General features: G+C 38.1%; 2 protein-coding genes across 7 annotated transcripts in view; one reads left to right on the top strand and one right to left on the bottom strand.

Moving 5' to 3' along the window:
* The window catches only part of LOC139763052 (uncharacterized), a 31,391-nt gene extending 22,315 nt beyond the window's left edge, over nt 1-9,076 (bottom strand). The window contains exons 1-11 of one of the 3 annotated variants that reach the window (XM_071688635.1): nt 8,980-9,076; nt 7,519-7,683; nt 6,999-7,140; nt 5,320-5,476; nt 4,843-4,951; nt 4,524-4,741; nt 3,660-3,792; nt 3,314-3,485; nt 2,183-2,289; nt 244-445; nt 24-163 (exon numbers count right to left, since the gene is read on the bottom strand). In XM_071688635.1, coding sequence (XP_071544736.1) covers nt 24-163; nt 244-445; nt 2,183-2,289; nt 3,314-3,485; nt 3,660-3,792; nt 4,524-4,741; nt 4,843-4,951; nt 5,320-5,476; nt 6,999-7,140; nt 7,519-7,662 — 1,524 coding nt within the window. In that variant the 5' untranslated portion in view covers nt 7,663-7,683; nt 8,980-9,076. Of the gene's footprint in view, nt 1-23; nt 164-243; nt 446-2,182; nt 2,290-3,313; nt 3,486-3,659; nt 3,793-4,523; nt 4,742-4,842; nt 4,952-5,319; nt 5,477-6,998; nt 7,141-7,518; nt 7,684-8,979 lie in introns of those variants that run through there. The other 2 variants (XM_071688636.1, XM_071688634.1) reach the window with 2 other exon arrangements.
* A 3,592-nt stretch (nt 9,077-12,668) lies between these two features.
* LOC139763050 (testisin-like) overlaps nt 12,669-22,484 on the top strand; it is a 32,897-nt gene continuing 23,081 nt past the window's right edge. The window contains exons 1-4 of one of the 4 annotated variants that reach the window (XM_071688627.1): nt 12,669-12,809; nt 14,660-14,823; nt 18,647-18,724; nt 20,965-21,099. In XM_071688627.1, coding sequence (XP_071544728.1) covers nt 18,649-18,724; nt 20,965-21,099 — 211 coding nt within the window. In that variant the 5' untranslated portion in view covers nt 12,669-12,809; nt 14,660-14,823; nt 18,647-18,648. Of the gene's footprint in view, nt 12,810-14,659; nt 14,824-16,942; nt 17,050-17,178; nt 17,234-18,646; nt 18,725-20,964; nt 21,100-22,484 lie in introns of those variants that run through there. The other 3 variants (XM_071688630.1, XM_071688628.1, XM_071688629.1) reach the window with 3 other exon arrangements.

Here is a 22,484-nt window from a genome sequence, read left to right as displayed (position 1 = left end):
TTGAACCAAGCAGTTTCACTTACTTGTGGCCCATCCATTGTCATTATAGAACCAGAAGTAGTGATATTAATTAGATATTCTATGTTTGGTTTTCTGCCATCTAGTAGTGCATGTGTTTCATCAAGACACTGTAGAAGGTCATCAGCCATGGTTTCCGATTTAACTGTGGATAAAGAAAAATATCAATGAATACGAAATAATTCCTCAAATGATAATGCCCAAAAATTTAATTTGGTTTCTTACCGAGTTTCAAGCCATGGAAGATGAGACTTTGGGCTTGTAGGTTGATACCATCGTCATGATCATCCTTACAGACATATGTAATGATGTAGTCTTCTCCCAATTTCATTCCATCCATATCCTTTATAACACTGCAACCAGTTCTTACAGTGAAGGTGGGGAAGTAGTGGCCACTCATATCATCTGTGTAGAAGATTATCTTATCCTGCAAAGATATATGGAATAATCATGAATCAAAGAATTTCCAGAATTAGTGCCTGCAAGCTTAATTGCTGATTCAGCTCTGATTTATCAGCTGCTTAATTTTTTATATTTAATATTTCACTATGACAAATATGCAAAATTTACAAAAACTTTGAAAACCATTTGATCTTCTACACGTGGTGTGAAAATGGCAAGTATCAAATTTGGGAGAAATTTATGTATCATCCTGCATTCATTGTTGGAAGAGAATATGCATATATTCTAACTACACCCATCTGTAAGCATTTATTACAGATAATATATACATGTAACAATTCCAGAATTTATTCATTTCAGTGTACTATAAACATCTAAACCCTGTATTGTCCCCTCCATACTTTAGCTTTATAAACCTATTACTTCTCATACATTATCTTTCTTAGCTACAAAAAAAGAAAAAAGAAAAAAAAAAAAAAGAGCTTCACAAGACTACACTGCTCATTTGGTTTTAAGATTGCCAGTCATTAGTAACAATAGCTATCTTTTATAGTGTTTTTTTTTTTGGAGGTAACTAGCCAGTTTTGAAAAAATGCCTAAAGACCATTCTTGCAAAATTTAGTTCAAACTGACCCTATACTTTCAGAAAAGTTCGGAATGTTTAAAGTTAATGGATAGATGACAATTGCTGACAAGTGCCATGTGATAGAGAATGCTATATTCCATTTGGGAAAAAAAATGATACAACCTTCTGGTGTACTAATGCACACACATTCCAAGCATAACGCAATTTCACTTTGAATCTGTTTAACTGATCCTATCTGGGAAAATTGAAAAAATGAAAAAAGAGCTGTAGTCAAATCTAATCTCGACTTGGGGAAGGAGGGCCAGTGACTGGGAAGGAGAGAAGAGACAAAGGAGACTTTTCTCTCATGGTATGATAAAAGCCAACCTTTGAGAAAATACAATTGGAAAGATATCTTGGCAGTAGGAAGAAACAGGACTGTTTTCACAACACGAATCCCTGGAGATCAAATGACTGGGAAGGAATGTGCAAGAAGCAACAAGTCAAACCCTAGGAGTTAAATGATAATACTTTGGAATTTAAAAAGATCCAGGAAAACCTTGATATGAATGGGGAAAAATTCTTGGAGGCACACATTTCTTTAGTACATGCAAGAAAATCCTGACATGTTAGCTGTTATCCTGTTTGAGAGATCATGCATGATACTTCATTCAGGAGAGTTGTCGTATAGTGATTGATTCTGAATCAGAGTATGTGGCAGATGCTTAGCTTGGGAGATATGCCTCCCTCTCCGCTTCAAGAGCATTCCTCAAGGAGTTTCCACTGAAGAATAAAAATGCAAAACTTGGAGGGGAAAAAAAAAATAGATTTTTAGGTTCATCTTAACACCCAGTAGTACTGGGTGGTCTCCATGGTTCAAAAATTACCCTTGTGTTCAGAGAATTTACTTTTGTCCTCATGCAATAATTGGAAGCTCTATAAAAGCTCAATTTGTAGCCATCCTCTATGCTGTTATGTCTCCTTTCAGGTAAAGTTGCTTATTGCAAGCTACAATACCCTTTTCTTGTTAAAACTGGCAACTTTTACATAAACAAGCAAGTTTTTCAACCCATTGCCAGTACTTTATGGTCTATTTAAATCATGATGACATTTTTCTCAAGATTTACAAATGGAATTTGACTCCAGCTGACAGCTAGAGAAACGCTTTGGAAAGTTCTGAGAAAATTTTATACATACCCCTTGTGCAATGAATATTATGTTCTCAAGGTTGTCAAGTGTCAAGAGCCCCATAGAGCAACAAGAATCAAAAGCTGGCAGTGTCTGCCACAACCTCAGCTGCTGGTCTGCAAGGTGAAAGAAGCAAAATGTAAGAGTATATTCTCTGTCGTCTGTGAATCTGGAAGTAGCACTTTTTCCTTAAGGTAGTTTTTAAATTCACCCAACACTGAAGAATAATCCTTTTACATTTATACAAGTACAATATTGAGGATCCATAATTCATGGAACCAAGTAATGTTCAGATATGGAAATCTCTGAAGAAACAATCCACAAAATGTATATGCGGAACACAAGGTATTTGATGTATCACTGCACTGTGCATCAAATATTGTAAAGTATCATATATGCTTAATTATGCTCTTGGTTATTACTGCTTGGATTTGTATAGCACATTGAAATGTAACAGTAGTTGAGGATGTTGTCATGGGCCTTGCCCATGACAAAATGGTGGGATACATGGAGTAACAAAACAAGGACCAAGGATCCTTTCTAATAGCAAGATGCAAAATCAAATTGGTAAAGAAAGTCGAATTATCTGGTTCGAACTTGCCTGCAAAGAAATTTGCTTTAAACTCTGCATTGTGCTGTGGCTTGGAACTTTCATTTAACTCATTTTTATGAATATCAGAGACAGACAAATCCAATGCCTACAAATTGAATATCAATATATTCTTTTTAAATCTTTAAGAGAATTCTTTCAGTAACACAAAGAATAAAAAAAATCAGTTAATTACAGTGTAGGGGAAATATCAATATATATCAATACAGTGGCACAAGAACCATCAATTCATGATATGCTTTTAACGGGAAATGAAAATACTGTATTACTTATACAAAGTGATTTTATGCAGCAGAATACTGGTTTTTTCAGGGTAGAGAAATTTATATTCCTCTTCAAAGTAGCTATTAAAAACAAAACTAAAATTACACAGTGTGGAGAGAGTTTCACGTCCTTCCTTTGTGTGTACATGCTCAGTTGAGAATAATGCAGGAAAATAATGATCATGGGATTGGTTTTAAAAGTTTAAGGATTTCAGAAATGTGCATCTAAGTATGGTACCTGCATCACTATTGAAAAATGCCACTTACTTGACCACCGATAAATTTTAGGAAATGCATCGTCACCAATTGTAAGCAAATAATTTTTTTCCTCTTGTTGGTCTACGAAGTGTAATACTTGCAAAGCACTCTCAGGGAGCACTTGTACCAGGTTCATGGTGTCTACAAGCATATCAAACTGATATACTTGTAATCCCTGCTGCTGGTCCAAAGGAAATGTTATTAAAGTAAGCCAGTAGCTGTGATAATTTAATGATTTATTTCAAATATTTTCAGTATATCTGGTAGCAGAAAAAAATTTCATAAAAATATGCCACAAATTTTTTAAAGTAATCAATCCTCTAAAATGTTCAACTATACTGTTACTAATACACACAGGGGACTCTAAGCCAAGCACTAAGTAGTAGAAGCTCTCACTGTCTGCAAAGCCTTTAATGTCCTGTACACCCTTCACCTTAAAATGTACATCATCACGACGATCAAAATAGTTGTCCATAAGCACAAACAACCTGGGGGTTTGTTCAAAATACAGTTGTAGCATTAACAAATATTTCAAGGATGTGCTTATATACATGTTCTTTCGTCCATTTCCTTGCGCTACCTCGCTAATGTGGGAGACAGCAACAAAGTATAATAAAATGAAAGGATCGAGTGAAAAATATTTTGAGCAATCAGGGTCTGAACATTCAGGAGTGTGAAAGGCATGCAGGGAATAGAGTGAATTGGAATGATGTATACCAGGGTCGACGTGCCATAAATGGATTGAACTAGGGCATGTGAAGTGTTTGGGGTAAACCACGGAAAGTTTTGTGGGGCCTGGATGTGGAAAGGGTTGTGGTTTCAGTGCATTACACATGACAGCAACAAAGTATAATGAATATAAATACATTAAAATATATAAAATTATAGGCACCATGACAAAGCAGCACTGTCAAATGTAAATACCCTGAATAAGAATATATCCCTCAAACTTCAAATACGGCACTTGTTTCTGCATAAGGTGCTTTTGTTACTTTAGATTTCATCCACAAAGATGGCTTCTTTTACCCCTATTAGCTCATCTCTTTAGTTTTCCCCAAATGTAACATGACTAAGGTTTCACGAGGTTCTTTAGAGACAAAGCTTGCAGTAAAGTGGTATTACTCGTGTCCTCAACAAGTTAGTCAAGAACCTGCTAAACTTTATGTACTTTTATGAAGTAGAATTCCTTTCATATAATTTTAAACTACATTTTACTTACTCAGCATCAGCGTCTAGCAAGAGGTTGGACCTTTCCCCCACCACTAGATAGAGTTTGTTGTTGGCCTCAAACATGTGAAGAGCACCCACCATCCCATGGATAGTAATCTCTTGCGGTATAATCCACTGACCAGTCCTGGTGTTGATGCATATTATGGACACAAGACTGCTCTGTGTGGATCCCAGTGCCAGCCACAGATACCCTAAGTTGATGCCAGCCTGGAGGATCATTAATAAGTTTGCTTAACATAGATAACAAGATCAGAATGATTCACATATTGAATTTAAGATATATGTCATTCTTTTATACCACTACTCACTGCAATCTTGTCTATCTTGTCAATGCTGTAACTCTGTAACTGGAACCTGGCCAGAAGCTTTATTCTGTAGTCTGGTCTTGAGATCGATACTACTGACTGCAATTCACTCCTAAACAAAAAGTATATTAGACATGTCCAGGAATATTTGGCTCAAACTTTTATATATTAATTTACTAATAATGTTTTGCAAATAAAAGGGCAGTTCATGGAAGAAATGAAAAATGATCCCTTACAGAAGCAATGATAACCTGCCAGCAATCTACACAGATGCCAACAAATGTAAACGATACATTTGAAACATTCAAGTAGGACTATGGATTAGCTTATATACTCATGAAATCTAAAAATCAATAAAGGCTGGGCAACAACAGTTAGAATTCTAGAACAGAGGTGATCTTGAAAAATTTAATTAGAATCCTATTTGTAAAGTTAAAGGTTTAGCCTCCAGCATTGTATGTAAATCCAAACAGCACACACCTGGGGTAACCTAAGATCCAGTAGTCTTTCTCTGGTGTCCTTAGAACATGACGTCCACTCACTCTCTCCAAGGAAGTGGCATTAAATTCACTGGGGTTGGTAAACTTTAATGTATGGGGCCGTGTACCAGTAACATTAATGGATGTTACATCAAAGTCTGAAATACACCCACATTAGTTCAGGTACAAGTATTTGCTTTTTCAAACTATCACCATTTCTCATGTTAATGAGGAAATGCCAGGAACAGACTAAGAAAGGCCACATCTGGTTGCATCCATTCTGTAACTATGTGTAATGCACCAAAACTAGAGATTCGTATCCACAACCAGACCTGACAGACTTTTCCATGGTTTACCCCAGACTTCACATAATCTGGTAGAGTCCATTGAGCACGTTGATCCCAGTATACTATATCCTTCCAGTATACTCTATCCCATGTACATTTTTCATCCTGTATATTATATGTATGCAGACAAGAAAAAGGCCACATTCATTCACACAGCCTCTAGCCGTCATGTGTAATGCACCAAAACTACAGCTCCCTATCCACATCCAGGCCCCACAGATCTTTCTGTGGTTTACCTCAGATGCTTCACATGCCCTATTTCAGCCATTGACAGCACGTTGACCTTGGTATACCACATCATTCCAGTTCACTATTCCTTGCGTGCCTCTCGCCCTCCTGTATGTTCAGTCCCCGATTGCTCAAAATCTTTTTCACTCCATCCTCCCACAACCAATTTGGTCTGCCACTTCTTGTTCCCTGTACGTTTCGACATCCTCTTTTTCAATCTTCCCTCACATTCTCTCCATTTGTCCAAACCATTTCAATACACCCTCTTCTGCTCTCAACCACTTTTTATTACCACACATCTCTTACCATTTCATTGATTAAACCACCTCACACCCCATATTGTCCTCAAACATTTCATTTCCAACAAACTACCGTTCCTTCAAACATACCCATTTTTGCTCTCTGGGATGAGGTTCTCTCCCTCCAAACATAGCTCCCAGAATCCTGAATAGATGCACCGAAAGGGATCTCAGAAGAATTAGGGAAAAGCTAAAATGAACTTTAAATTCATGGTAATCTGTAGAATGCAATGAATAAAGCATAAAAGACAAAAATGTCTGACGAGGAAGTTTGAAATATTAGAGATGGGTAGAGCCAGTATGAGGATGTACTGCAGAGGGGAAAAAAAAAAGATCATGGGAGATAATCCTCAGTCTTGAAGCTGATGGTAATGAAGAAAGTTAGTCCAAGAGTACGAATAAATAATGCAAGAAATGGAAATCGAATCCACTGGAAATATCAGACATGGAAACAAAAACAATAAGTAGTCTACTTAAGGAAACTGACAAGGGGAACATAGCAAACTGGGAAAAATTGTTAAATTCAAATTAGAGAGTAGAGGAAGGACTTAAGACTTCATTCAGGATGGAATCTAATGCACAGGTGGGCAGTATCAGTACTACTTTTTGCCTATGAAAAAAATATAAAATGATAAAGAGAGAGCAAGAAAGGGAGGAATATTTTTGATGCAATGATCCTACCTTGTGCCTCTTGACCACCTTGGTCCCAGTGACCACCATTGATATTTTCAGTGGAAGCTACTTATGAAAGTATTAGAAGTAGATATGTTAACTACATTGATAATCAAATGTGAAAAGAACAGTACATGGAATAATATCTCTCTTGTATCTGCGAGTCTCAGCAGTGAAGGTCTTCTCAAGGAAGGAGTCGGCCAGGTGCGAGAGGTCCCTGATGTATGCATCTACATCAGCCAGAGTGTTGAGGGGTCTTTCTGGGATAACATCCATCTGCAGAGGAGGAAGAAACACAGTAGTCATGGTAAACAAGCTCTAACAGTAACATCTGGCTAAAGCTGGAAGTGATATTGTGTTTTGCCAATAGTTCAACTAACTTCAAAATTCGCATCCTTTTTAACATTTATGATAATTCCGAGTTATATATACCCCAGTTATCGATTTTGATTTCTGTTAAAGTATAGGTCAGTATTTGAGGGCAGGTCTGTACAGAAATCCAGATATAATTTCAAAGAGTACACAAGATGTTTTAGTGTACAATGGTGTTCTATTAAAGTTTCCCCTTATAATGATATCCCTGCGTTACATTCATGATTGTATTTTCCTATTATGTATAAATTTTTATTTTTCGTGTATCCAAGAGGTACATACCAGTTCTTCAATGGAAGGGATACTAGGCAACTGGGGCATGACCACTTCGGAAGTATCTTCACAGAAGACTGTTGAGGTCAATGTGGCCCACACTGCCATTAGTAGGGGCACTGCCCATCTCCGGCCTTTTCCATTCTGGCACATGCTGACCTGTTTTGCTGCTACCTTAAGGGAATATATGAACATTTTTAGTAAATGAAATCAACATGGCCACTCGGACATACAAACTGAAGAGAAGTTTTATCACGGTATATACGACCTTACAAAAGAATCTAACAGTACTGGTTCATGTGGAATAAATAAGTTTCAAAGTCTTTGTGAAAATCACGAGCATGTTGAGATGGATAATACGGTTTCGTGCCCAATGACTGTAAAGTAAAACTATTGCGCAAGCGGCAAAACAGAGTTCTATTACTATAGGAACACTTCGCACACAGCAAGTTGTGACCCGACACAACCAGTTTGTGGGGACAACCAAGAAAGTATTTTCCTTACTTGTTACTAGAAACACGTCCGTACAATACCCCAGGTGGATTATTAGCATTTCATTAATTTAGTAGGCAGTAGTCTTGAAGAATTTCATTTCGTATTGCTCTTTTCTTTCCCCGCTATATAGCTTCCTATCCTCTCGCCTCCTAAATTTCAACCCCCTACAGGGTACCTAATCTTATCTCTTACGTTCTCATTAAGATTCCTATATCCTCTCCATCTGGAATTGAGATTATTTACTTCCATTTGGGTTCCTCGAGGGAAATAAATGTCATAATTAGGGACTAAAGTAACCTAGACCATTAACCCAGTAGTTTGATTTAGTTCTGGTAAATAAAGGCATGCCAAAAACACACATTAAGGTAGACAAAGCTTAAAATTAACGAAAATCAGTGTCCTTATACACCTGAACTGTTACTTCAGACTTACTACTCTGGTAATTCCCCCCCCCCCCCCATTCCCCAATATTAACAGGGGCGCGCGATGTATCCGATGAATTCGAATGCTCTCGCATCTCATTTCAACTAGGGTTCCTCAAAGAGTTCACAAACGGCTATCTTCCTTAATCGCATCTGTAATCACAACTCGCCAGAGCACATGATCAGAGCACACACTGCGTTTCACTATACAATTACTCGGCTAATGTATGTTTTATAACACTTAGAAAGTTACATTTTCTCAAGCACCATTGATGACCTTCTCGCATCGGAGATTACCACTACAGATGCTGATAACCAAGCACTAAACAGCTAACTATGGTTCGATTCTTGAAACTTTTATTCACAAAATTAAAAATGCCAGAGCGAAGCCAACTTACTGCTGTTCGACACTTGCCTCGAATACATCTACCGTTATTATGGCTATCACAGCGAAGGTCATTTGATCGAGTTCTGTCCGTATGGTAATTATATAATAATGTAGAAATTATCCTAATTCACCCTGTGCTAAGCGTCTACTTAATATGACGCTCACCGACTATGTTGGAGGTAGTGTGGCTTAGAAGAACACGTAAATCCGTTGGAACAACACTTAAAGAGAGCAACAGACCTTGACCTAGGTTTTCACCCAGTATTTATAGCCTCAGCAAGGTCAAAAAAAGAAAACAACCCTTAACCTATAAGATAGGATTTTTTTTTGTTATACTAACTGGCAGCTTCTCTCGTAATTATCTTTCCTCTCAATAGAGGTCGCTAGTGTTCCAAGTTCTATGACGTTTGTATGTCAGAAATGAAACGGTCTGTTAGTGTGATGTATAGATGTGATACTACAGTATTTCAGCTCTTGCCCATGCCATAGCCACGTTTGAGAATAAATTCTTCTTCAATATATGTCCAACTTGAACATAGTATACTTGAACATAGTATGGTGCAACTGACCTATTTGTAGGTTGCGTAAGTTTAAATCGAGCGGAAAATGCCGCGTAGTTTATTTTTCATGTGCAGATTTATTTAGGATCTATATCGAAATGAAAGAGAAGGCTTCTTCACTGCTATTTATTATATTGTGATTCTAAAATCCTGCATCCTCACAGCATCTTTCCCTCACCCGAAGATCATAGAATACTGATTCGTGAACCCCATATCAGCAGTAATATGATTAATTTGTAAAAGAAGTTATTGGAATTATACTGAGGGAAATTATCACAGTCTTAGGGCATTACTACAGAACTTGTAAAAGAAGTTATTGGAAATATACTGAGAGAAATGAACGCAATCTTAGAGCATTATTACACAGCTGATTAGAACCCAACACGTTCAGGATGGGCCCCGGGGGAGGGGGAATCCCCGGGGATTTTCGCTTTACTTTGGGGAAGACTTTTATAGAGTAGACCTTGTTTTCCTGGTAACATGTTATGCTTCTACCACTTTGTATATATATTGGTAACAATTAAGTATGATGGAACTTTGAGGAATGTAGTTACTTGTTTATGGCCCTTTGTTTTTCATGGGTCCCTATTTACCTTAGTTTCCCATTTCCATTTTCTTCTTCCAGAATCATTTGCGTCGCGTTATCGGTAAAATAAACATCCTAATTTTATGGTCATTTATAATTGTAAATTCGCCAGATGGTTTATGATATAACCTAATTTAGGTTAACCTAGCATAGAGTTAGGAAATTCCTTATGTTTTGTTAGATATTACGAACTAACGTTGCTTTATGCGATAGTGTCTGATTACCATAATTAAAGGACAATTAGGTTCATAGGCTACTGACTACGGAGTATCTCATAGCCACAAGCCATACAGAGAGTTGTGAAGAAATAACTAATCTAATATGTTGCCTGTTTGTGTGCGTATGCAGTAGAGAGGTAGAAAAGAAATATGAATAACACCAACAATACATCAGAGCTTCACAACACAACAGAGACTCACGCCAGCAAATAACGTAGCATTTTTAAAGCCAGACAGAGCGTGTGACGTATAAAAACGGCGAACAAAATCATAGAATCTTAGGATTCACAGGAAAGGCATTCGAATTAAGGTCTGAGAAAGCGATCCTTGCTCTGTACGCCTTAGTCACCTTGAATGTTGTGTTCGGTGTTGGTCGCCTGCCTTGATGATAGACGTAGAGAAGAGTGAACTAGTTCTATTCAGAGCCGTCTAGCTGACTATACATGGCAGAAGAGAAGACAATAGCATTCTGTACCACACACCAGCTGCTCCAGACATTCCTCAGCGTCGTCTCAGGTCGTCCACACAGACGCCCTTCCTGTCGTTGCGATACTGTCTCCGAGGTCGTTTACCCTACACGAAGAAACCTTTAGGCCCTCTGAGCACGAATGATGACCTGGCTTCTGACCTGACCTTGATATGGTTTGGTCAAAGACCACGGCATCACATCCAAGGGTTGTACCGTCGTGGTTTAAGGGTCAGACCTACGTGCTCAAGGGTCGTGGTAGGGAAGCTGTTTGGGCGTTGACAGCGACAGTGAGGGAGGGAGGGAGGTACAGCCTCCCTACAGCCCACCCCCGACCAGCAGTGGTGACACATCTGGGGTGTTCCACTGCGATAGCCACTGTGGCCAAGGTGTACAGCACAGTACTGGGCGCTTTCGGTCCGGCCTTCGCCTGCAAGTACTTACATTGCGAGGGAGAAGTTATCTTGGGCGATACTGTGTCATATTCGTCGCACAGAGGGAAATTCATTTTGCTGCTCCCGTTACGCACAAAGGAGTTCGTCACACCCTCCCTACAACTTCCGTCACACTCTGTGGCTTCCATCCCATCCAACCCTAAGGCCTCCGTCACACCCTAAGGCTTTCGTAACACTCCATGGTTTCCGTCACACCCTAAGCTACTTTGGGAAAAGTATGTTAGGATCTTAACAAATCCTTATCCGTGGAAGAAATACTCTAAATTTATTGTCAGTAGTGCTAATAACCAGAGTTACTAGAAGGAAAAAAGTATATGAAAAAGTAGAAGTAACATGGACGTGGGAAGGAGCAGGATCGTGAATCAGTAAACAAAAAATGATGGAAAAATATCAGGTGTGGTTGAGTCCAGCAAGGCTTCCCATCCGGTTTGCTAGCGTTTGTTTGTTTGATGTTGCTAGGCTGTCGAAGTTTCCCTTCTGAGTAGACTTGTCTCGGACGTTGTGTAAATTACCAATTTGTAATCACCTATTTGCACGGTACGGGAAGGGAGTTATGCATTCGTTGGGGAGGGGGGGGGATCACATGAAACTTTTAATACTTTTGGTATACAGTCAACCTTCACAGTTCAGTATACTCCATCCATATACAACTTTGATATAAAAAGAATTTCTTTGCATCAAGTTTCTTACTTAATTTTTTTTGTTCTGCCCTCAGGTTGCTCGTATAAAACTGTTCAGACTCTAAAGTCTTTGGAACTTCGTCTCCGTTGACATCAAACTGGTTTAGTCATTTCACTGCTGTGATCATGTCACCCTTAACTCTTCTCTCTTCCACAGCGGGTACATTTATGGCCTTTGACCCCACAGTGTATCTGAGCTGTCTCTCAGTTCTAGTGCCATATTTTATAACCATTGTTGCGGGTCTGACTGCGTGCATGTGTTAGTGTGAGGAAGACCTTAACAGTCGTATTTTTATATATGATTTGAGTTAAAGGTTATTGCGCAGCTCGGGAAACGAAATGACGCAGGTCACGAACGCACTGAATACGAAGAATTCATGTATGTGGAAGAAATATGATCAAGACGTAATCATAAATCTTACATACGTGGAAAAAAGAAAAATGATCCACTCCACAAAACGTAATAACAGCACCGTGTGCATGGCATTGGTCGAGGGTCAGGTTGTATTTCCCGAATATGATGCAATTGCTACATATGTTCATTTTGAAATTTGTAAAGTTTCTTAATCTAATCTCCCTTGGCTTCTATGGTGACATGAGAATTTCATTATTGCGTGTTTTTTTTTAATCCCCATGAAAATATTCATGCTTCCTGTCATCAAAATAAGGGAAAATGTGTTTATATATATTTCAAAATTCCTATATAGAATATTTCTTAAATTTCCTATGATCAGTATTCAACGATGAAAATATTCATGTTCTCCAACATTCCCATAGAAAATATTTTTTCACATTTTCAGTGATGAGTATTTACCGGATATTCATGAAGGCCACTGCGGTGTGCCAGTTTAAGGTGTTGGTGCTGCCACAAAGCAAAGGAGCTTCCGGGTGGCGGGAACCTGCTGCAGCCATTGAGACTGTAAGAAGTTGTATGAGTTGTGAACGTCCGTGACCAAGAATACGACCTACCGACCATGACTGTACATGATCGTGACCACAGCAAGGACACGTACACCTCATCCATCTCCAGGTTGTATTTTTATGTATTTTTTTTTTTTTTTTGACATCCCAGATGGCCAGTGGGGTCTAACCGTCTGCCCGTGGGGAGCCACAAAAAGTAGCACATAAACGCGTTCTTGCAAATGCAAGTTTAAGGGCTCAGCGGGATTTGAAGGTAAGGAAAAATGACTCTTCTTTGACTAGTTAACCGTGGGCTTAGTTAATAACTGGTGCTTATTAGGGGACCCATATATATATAGTAAAAATAAACCTTAATGGTAGTTTTTGAGAATCCTATTGCGAACCAACATGAAATCAAGTACTCGTATCTGAACTTTTACGAAATTTGTCCCGTAATGAATCATTTTTACCGTAAGATCGGTACCTGAAACACATTTTCTCAGACACTGTAGCTGAAAACGTCTGGCCTTAGTACTCTCGTCGGTGTCAGTGATTTAAATGTTTATGTCCCATGTCCTGGAAAGTGCTGGCTAGTCATGACCTTCCGTGTGAGACTTTCCTCGGGAACCGCTCAGCTCAAGGTCAACATTTATTTATCAAGCGTTTAGTTTGATAGTTCTTGTCCTTACACACACACACACACACACACACACACACACACACACACAATGCTTCGAAGCATATTTTACGTTGGGGTTGGGAGAATCGGGTGAATATGCTAGGATTAGAAACTAAAAAACATCGACACCGCTTTATTAACTGTTGATGTGTTGCTTCGAATCATTCGGCAGATGTCACATGGCGACGCGGTATTTGTTACCAATTATCCATTTGATATAGCCATGATATTCCGAAACATCAGAAACATCACAAATCATACCCTAATCTAATAGCTAGTTAGAGAAACATTCCTTTTTAGGGAATGATTCCTAATGGTACCGTTTTGTTGGTTTTCGGGATATTGAAACTTAGGAATTGTGATACTTTGGATCTATGGTGCTTCGAATGAAGTGGTGCTTGTGTTATAACACTGTGCCAAGAGCCAAGTGGAATCACTGAGGAATTAACAAGCCTAGTCAACATGTTGGGCGGAAAATTGAATTGGTGGAGCCACGGTGTCAGGAAGAAAAGTCATACATTTCACAATATATGACACAAATACAGCCACATACGCGATTCCTGTATGAGAATTCTGTCAGGATCCTTTTGATATGTATTTCCGCTCATTAATATTTATCCCATGCGCTATGCCTCCTGCATGTCATCACGCATTACATGCGCAGTAATTAACCCCTGCCTTTTATTAGTGTTTATGTTTGTATGTTTCCTGTGCTGCCCCAAGGAATAGCAAACAAGCACTACATACAAACACGCGGGAGACAGCGACAAAGCAAAATAGAAAATAAACAATATATATATATATATATATATATATATATATATATATATATATATATATATATATATATATATATATATATATATATATATAACGCGAGCAAGAAGTCCCTGTGGACTTGGGGTACTTGATCGCCAAGAGACTGAAAAAAACATACACGACTCAGGTGGGGACTTTCTCACCCCACCTGTGGCCACATTACTCTTTACTGCGTTGGAAGGCTGCTCGTTAAAAGTGTCGTAGGGTTACATATTAATACGTATCACACATACAAAAAAAAAGAGTCCATGATGTTTATCCGTACTCAAAATAATGGGGATTTCCCAATTGTGTAGTGACGTATATATATATTTGGTTGACAGTATCAATTTAAATTCAGGTATATAGTGACGACACCACATAATTGGCCACATATAAAACCATCGCACGTATTTATAAATGAACAGAATAAAAGCATGTACCAGCTGTGCCACTATGCATATGCTTACGTACATAGAACATAATGGAAACATATCTTTCAGTCTGTATCTGGTGAATACTGGCACGTTAATACGGGCGTTCAGCTCCGGTCGGCCTCCCAGTCCCATCACCTGGCCAGTTATCCCCAAAGCTTACTGCTAGAAGGTGGTGTTAATACAAGGCTGCTGGAAAATCCAACGCTTCTATTTTAAAACTTTATATAAAGGTAAGTAAGCTTTAATGTTATCGTTGATGACAATACTGAGTATATAGTTTTTAGACGAGGCTGTGTCAAATTGATTGTCAACCACAATCCGAGACTAGTGTGCCATAGGAAGACTGTTTGAGGGATCTTATGATATTAAGAAATATACAGGGAAGAACATCTGAATAATATTCTTGAAGAAGCTTCTGTGACGAGCACGATTTGCTAATGTAACGAAGGTAAGCGTAGGGGCGTGTCGTGCGGCAGGGCATAGCTAACGGTTACCTCTTGCACCCCTTCTGTAAGAGATGTACCAAGGCGGATGTTTGAGTCCTTCGATATTTCCAGACATTATTCTTGATATTAACGTGCTAGGCTGAGTACAGAAGGACATGGTCGTAGTAGTAAATGTCGAATTATGAATTTACTGCAACTAAGAGAGAGAAGAAACATTTTAAAGGGCTTTGGATGGGAGTGGGACAGACATAGTGTACCATAGTTACTCCTCCTCTGACATGACTGTCAAACGAGCGAAGACTTCGTTGTACCAGAACCATAAGATACGGACAACTGTCATGGCAATGACACCTTCACAGTATCAGTACAACGAAGCAACCAGTAGATAAGGATGGGTGGAGAGTAGTGGTAGGGGGCCCATTTGGTCTATAGGTACCGGAAGTACACTTGTGATTTGGTATATTTGACTTTGTACCGAGTTTTACAGGTGATATCAGGGTAGTTGGGACAAGAGCAAATGCATTTCAAGCGAAAAGGATGGATTGAATGCGATATTTGGAGGTAAAGTGCGTTTATATGACGCACCTTAGTGCTCTGACAATGAAGCTTGGAATAAGGTTTCACTTTTCAAGGATAGGAAAGTTGAATGAATTGTATGAAGCGTAAAAAGAAACAAAGGACTTGATGAATGGGGGAATTACAGAGAAATCTTTGAGGATTCATGTTACGGTAGTGAAGTGGGAAGTAGATATTTCTCATAGATGATCATGCAGAATTCCTGGGACATGGCTGGCTGGAAACAGGCATAAAAGACAAACGACAAGAGATTGTCCTATACAGAACTCTGGTGTGAAAAGTTTTATTGTCGATGAAGGGTTGGAGACTTTGAATCAGTAATATAGGGAGGAAAATAGTTTAGGTTTTTGGAAAAGCAGATTTTTGAAGAGCCGAATGAGAAACTGGTATAATTTGAGTGTTGTGGGTAGGCTTTTGTAGGGAGTGATAAACCTCACAGTAGCCAGAGTTCTTGAGAAAAACCAGTTGAACCGCTGGTGGAGCTGGAGGCCTCGTTACCCCCATCTTGAATCAGGTTTCTTTCCTCTTGAGCAAAAAGTTAGAGGTTACGTTATGTTGCATTATTTTTTTTTTTTACGTTATTACAAACTGGTAACGTTATTAGAGTACAAGACTAGGTTAAGTAAGGTTAAGAGTGCTGTTTTTTTTTGATGGATTTTGTGGATAAGGTAATGGAGTGAGAAGTGTGATCAGGGAACCTCAACAAATTATGGATTAAACTAACCGAAGGATATTTTTTATTTTAAAGGATTTAGAGACGGACAGTGAAAAAATGGTTACGGTTGTGGTGGGATAATTGTATTTTCCAAATTTTTCACGCATATTTTGATTAACCGGTGTGGATACATTTGGAGGTGAATATAATGAATATAAGCCCCTATAGAAGTAAAAGTTCACGTTAGGTAAATTCACTAATGCCCATTTATTCATTAGTTTCACTCGCGCTGAAAAAAGGGCTTTCTTATGAAGGGAAACTATTCCCTTTCATGCTCTAGATGTGTAAGGCCGCTTATGAAGCATTGATAATTCATAATATGGTCTGTCGGGGCAATATATGAAACATATGGAGGCATAACTTTCTGCTTGTACTAAGGCGAAATGCGCCTCTGAAAGTTTCATAAGGCCAGCAGAACTGGTTGGTGTCGGCCTAGTTTCCATCCAGTTGTCATGGAAAACTTTTAGAATAAAAGAAAGTTGTAGTTTATAATGTGGAATGATGTATACACATATTAGGCAAACAACTTTTTTTTTTTTTCCAGTCAACCTTAACTGATTAGGGCACCTATTTGCCCGAGCAATGGCGGCTACCATTAGCAAAAGGCATGTCAAGTTTAACAAACCTGGAGCATAAAAGCAGCATGAGCATTTGAGTTTAGACATCTTAACTGCTGTAGCGTGAGACTGAGTATATCGATACCATACTCAACCCTCAGGGTAAATATTTGTTGTGTTACTACACAGAGAAATGGTGGCAAACATTCAAACGTTCTAGTGCCCGTTCATTTTAGGAAAAGTTTTGGTCAACGGTATTTTCCTGTCTCACCCACTGGCCATGTTTTTTGTGATGTGACATCCTACTCTGTGTACCAAGGCTTAACCACCATCCATCTAAACTAAGGTGAAACAGTCTTGATTATCTCATGTATAAATAAATAAACAGCTGAGATGTAACTGTTTTACAATAGTAAAATACCACATGTCACCTAAGAGGAAGGGCAACTGGTGGAATTTTACAGAATGAAAGTTTCTTACCTCTAACGTGCATTTTCAGGAACCCTGGCTTTGATTTCATGTATTAAATCCTATTTTACTTGACCACACATACCCATATTTGGCATATCTGAAAATGAGTAAAAAGTCATATATATAGGGTGTCCCCCAAAAAATGTACTTTGAAATCCTATAACTTTTTTTTTCTTTCAGATCCAGTTGACCCTAAAAAAAATTCGGTGAGTTATAGGGTGTCAAGAAGTGAGTACATTAAATGTACTCACTTTTTTGGGTCAATTGGATCTGAAAATAAAAATCAATGAGTTATAGGGTGTCAAAAAGAGTACATTTTTTTGGACACCCTGTAGTTATTTTTTTCATGCTTATGCCTTCACAATGAGATACATGTTAGCAATTTGCAAATGGAAATGGTTGACCTCATATAAACAATGATATCTACAAGATTTAACTAAGTTAGGCTCAGTAGAGTCACGGGCACCCAGCTAAAAGCAGGTCATTAGGATGTATGAAATATTCCTTCATGACTCTTGTTATATAACAGCCAATCTCTTCAAAGTGATTATCCTTACTATAAGGTATACCCATCAATAGGCGTGGATATCATGGTATTCAAAGGATTTACAGGATTGTTGCTGTCAATTAGAAGCAGGAATGATGTCAGTAAGGCCAGGAAGACTTAACATCATTCTTGAGCAGGGATGATACATAGTTGGTATCATGTAGAACTCTTCTAATTATTAGTAGGAAATGTTTATTACATTATATAGCCGTGCCATTCATCAGCAAGTTATATTTGAAGAGCAGTACTTAGGCACGGTGGCTCACCTATGTGAGTAAGAGGCTAGAGAGCAGTGACTGGTATGGATGATAAAGCATTCATTAAGAGACATCTACCATACAGATAATAATTATTCTTTATCACATGCACGTCTGAACTAGCAATTCTCCACCCATTCTGGTAAAAATTATCAATTGTATCAGTTTTCCCCTTGTAAGTCTACACCTTGGCTTGATGTTGATGAAAGGAATGCTTTTCTTGTAACCATCAGATATTAAGAGGAAAAACTTAGATAAGATAACATTTTCAGAGATATTTAAGAATTTAAAGACATTAGTAAAGTGTTCTCTGACTTCCCATGTCTTTACTCTTATTATACCTGGCTTTTAAATCTTCCATGTTATTTTGTTACTTCTTATGTTACATAGTTTTTACAGCTATAGAAATAATTTGTATCCAGACATCATAGTATTTATTTTTTATCACAAATATATGTAGGTAATGGTCAACCTATTTTTTCAGGGATGATGGAACAAAAGTGTGGTGTGGGCTTGGTGCTTCTCTTGCTGGTTTATCTCATGCATTCAGCAATTGGACAGAGTAAGAACAATCATACTTCATTGTCTGCAATAATAATTTTACCTAATGCCAATTTTCCATGATGTGTGAATGAAACTACAAGAAGCTGTGCTGATGGAGTGAAACTTGTAGAGCCATGTTGTTTTTATCATTGCTCGTGAATTATTGTGGTAAGTTACTGACATGTACAGTTTTAATTGTGCTAAAACCTAATTTAATGTGTTAAGTACGTAACTTCTTATCTTGGGCTGTGTGATTTAGATGTTGAAGTGCTATTCTGTGGAACTTCATGCCGGACACTCTAAGAGTGAGACATACATCACTGATTAACAGAGCTAAGTGCACCAAGCTTTACTGAAGATGATTGAAAGGTGAGTACATTTTCAGCTCGGCAGGGAAATCAATCATTGGCTTGCAGACTCAACACTTAAGAATTAAAGCAGTTTCCATCAAGCTGTAACATTGCTACAATGATACCACAAGATCTGTTTTAGCTGTGAACAGTTGCTTAGAAAAAGAATAAAACACTGAGACACTTGTTTGGCTAACATAATGGCTGATTAGCTGATGTCCGCACCATTGCTTTTGATTGTCAAACTTCTTTTACTGCCGGAGTTCACCTTTCACATCCTTGAGCATTCATAGAGAATTGAGGATTACCTTGTGCCTAAGGAGATGATGTAGTACTTATGCATGCCATCTCAGGAGGCAAGTAAAGATGTCAACAATTTGGAACTTGCATCCTGCCGCAGTTGTATTACCTATAATATTTGCTACAATGTGATTAGGGTCTGTATCTTGAATCATCACCACATGAATGTGTACTGTGTTTTCAAATCATAACCATACCATAAATAAATGTTGCAAGTACTACCATCTTATTGGCTACATCTTTGTTTACCAAATCCATAAAGTGCTGGCATAGGGCAAAGGAAAGTGAGGCAGTGGCCATAGACCTCACATTTTTGATGGCCCTAACTTTGCATTGATGTTATCTGTGCTGAAACAGCTTGCAAGAAAGATTGCAATCTCAGACATTCTCACTTCGAAAACAATTTCCTTCATTTGAATCAAGATGCTTTCAGTCAAGAGTTTACTCGTGATATGGAAAATTCATTTAGTTTGAGTTCTCTTGCTGTTTTTTTGTCATTTTTTTCAATGAATGTATGTATGTTTTGCTTTCATCAGAAGTGTAGTACATTCTGTTTTGTGTAAGAGCATGGCATTTTGTTCACAATTTCTTATTCATTTTTTATTTTTTACTTTCGTATGAGTAGGTGAACATATAAAATCTAAGAATAGTGTGTTTACATTCTGTAGATGATTTAACTGATCTTTTTCATCATTGAATTTGCATGTAATCGATCGTATTTTAGAGAATTTCCAACTTGAATTTGCATGTATTTAAGGGGCCCTTTACTAGGTGTTTATAACTAAGGTCTTTCCCTGAAGCCACAACTTGGTTTTCAATGCTCATAGTTAAACTGCAGGAATAGTATAAAAATTATTGTGTTGAAAGGAAAGGTTATGAATGAATTTGATGCACAGATTAATTTCTTTTTTCTTTTATACATATTCGCCGTTTCCTGCTCTAGCAAGGTAGCATTAAGAACAGAGGACTGAGTCTAAGAGGGAAAAGTCTCACTTGGCCCCCTTCTCTGTTCCTTCTTTTGGAAAAGTAAAAACTGGAGGGGAGGATTTCCAGCTCCCTACTTTTAGTCGCCTTTTATGACATACAGGGAATGTGTGAGAAGTATTCTTTCTCTCCTATCAGCAGGGATTTTTTTTTCATACTATTTGCCATTTCCCATTGTGGCGAGGTAGCGTTAAGAACAGAGGACTGGGCCTTTGAGGGAATATCCTCACCTGGCCCCCTTCTCTGTTCCTTCTTTTGGAAAATTAGAAAAAATCAAGAGGGGAGGATTTCTAGCCACCCACTCCCTCCCCTTTTAGTCGCCTTTTACGACACGCAGGGAATACGTGGGAAGTATTCTTTCTCCCCTATATATATTCAATTGTATGATATTGATTTTTAAGCTATTTCAAGAACCTTATTTGGCATCTACCTCAGGGTAACTGAACTTGAGCACTTTGTGTCCAATGGACTGTAGGTCCTGCAACATGTTATTTAGCCCAGAACTTGAAATATAGATAATTGAAGCATGATTTTATCTTGATTGTACCACTCAGCTATAGTAACAGACAGCATCATCTTATCATCTGACACAAAGCATGTATCATATTCATTGCATTATTTTCAGGCAGTGTTGCCAGGCTCTCCACCAATGCAGACAACATTCTCCTCCAGAACCTTGATTTAAGTACACGCATCAGCATTAGAATTTCAAACCGTAATTCTGCCTCTGGAAATTGTACCACGCCAGAGGGCCAACCAGGTAAACTTTTTTAATTGTTTTTGATATGCATGGGAACTGACAGAATTGCATTTTAGGTGGTTATTGTTTCTATGCTATGAATGAATTTTATGGGCTTTAGAACAGTAAAGTAAAGATTTTTCTTTGCTAATCATTGTCGTGTTGTCTGAGAGTCATATAGGGTGGTCTTCTAATCCACTTGGTTTTGGCCTTTAATGGTCATAGGGAAAAATGTTTTCCATGAAACTGTTCGATATTTTGTGAACTTTTCATGCATTGTATGGCATTGATATAATATTGCAGTGCTGTGTATTAGTACAGTTGTTAAATGTTTTTATCATTGAAATGTGGCATTTTTTATGATAATTTTTTCCTAACCATTTCATAATGTGTTATCTACCATAAACATGCCAAAGCATACAGTAAGAAGTCACCCAAGAAAAATGTGTGCATCATCCTAAAAGAAAGGTTGGAAATTCTAAACATGTTAGGTATCAAAGTGGCAGTGAAAAGCATCATCATCCAATATGATATTGGCAAGTCAGCTGAGTATGTCTTTCAGAAGTGCCACTTCTACCAGTGGGGAAGGGGTAGAGTATACCCTAAAGAATATTGAAGTTATGCTAATGGAATTGAAAAGGCTCATGAAGGGTTGGACCTTTGTTAAGCATATGAACCACATGGTATCTCTCCATTTCTACACAATGAGTGTAAAGAGGTCCTTGACAGGCCACTAGTGGTACTACTAAGGATATTCCCTCAGCATGGGGAAAGTAGTGACAGAGAAGTATTCTTAACTACAGAGCAGTATTACCAGTGAACATGACATGCAAAAAATGTGAAATATTAGTCAGGTAGGCTGACTAGCAGAATACAGCATTAATTCAGATATGAATTATGTGATGACCCTGTTATTTACTCTGTGAAATAAATCCATTTTAGAAGACTAAAAGGATTGGTGGATGGATGGCATATTCTGGAGCTGCTATAGGGTCTATGATACAGAAGAGGTTTACAAAAATAAATTTACATTCTTTGACTGGAAGAGTGCTATTTACATGTATGGGCTTTCTTTTCAATCTGGGTATCAGCGTCAAGAAGGGTCTTTTAGGGCTACAGTGTCTGCAAAAAACCTTGTCCGCCCCCCCATGTATTTTCAAAGGCAATAAATGTACAGCAAAGATTTATTATGGGTCAAGCATATGATGCTCCCATATTGAAATCATCATTTATGTGGTTGCTGAGACTAGTTTAACTAATGTTATGGGCAGCAGCTGCCTCCCTCAATGTTCCTCAGGATATCTGGAGTGACAAATGTTCTTTTTTAACTCTTTCTATATGACACTTCATCTTGGGAATTTCACTTCTGGGCTCTGTTTTTATTTCCCCTGGTTTTAAGATGGCTA

This window comes from Panulirus ornatus, chromosome 46 (genome assembly GCF_036320965.1).
Source record: "Panulirus ornatus isolate Po-2019 chromosome 46, ASM3632096v1, whole genome shotgun sequence".
Taxonomy (NCBI): Eukaryota; Metazoa; Arthropoda; class Malacostraca; order Decapoda; family Palinuridae; genus Panulirus; species Panulirus ornatus.
This window is presented reverse-complemented; position numbering and strand designations above follow the sequence as displayed.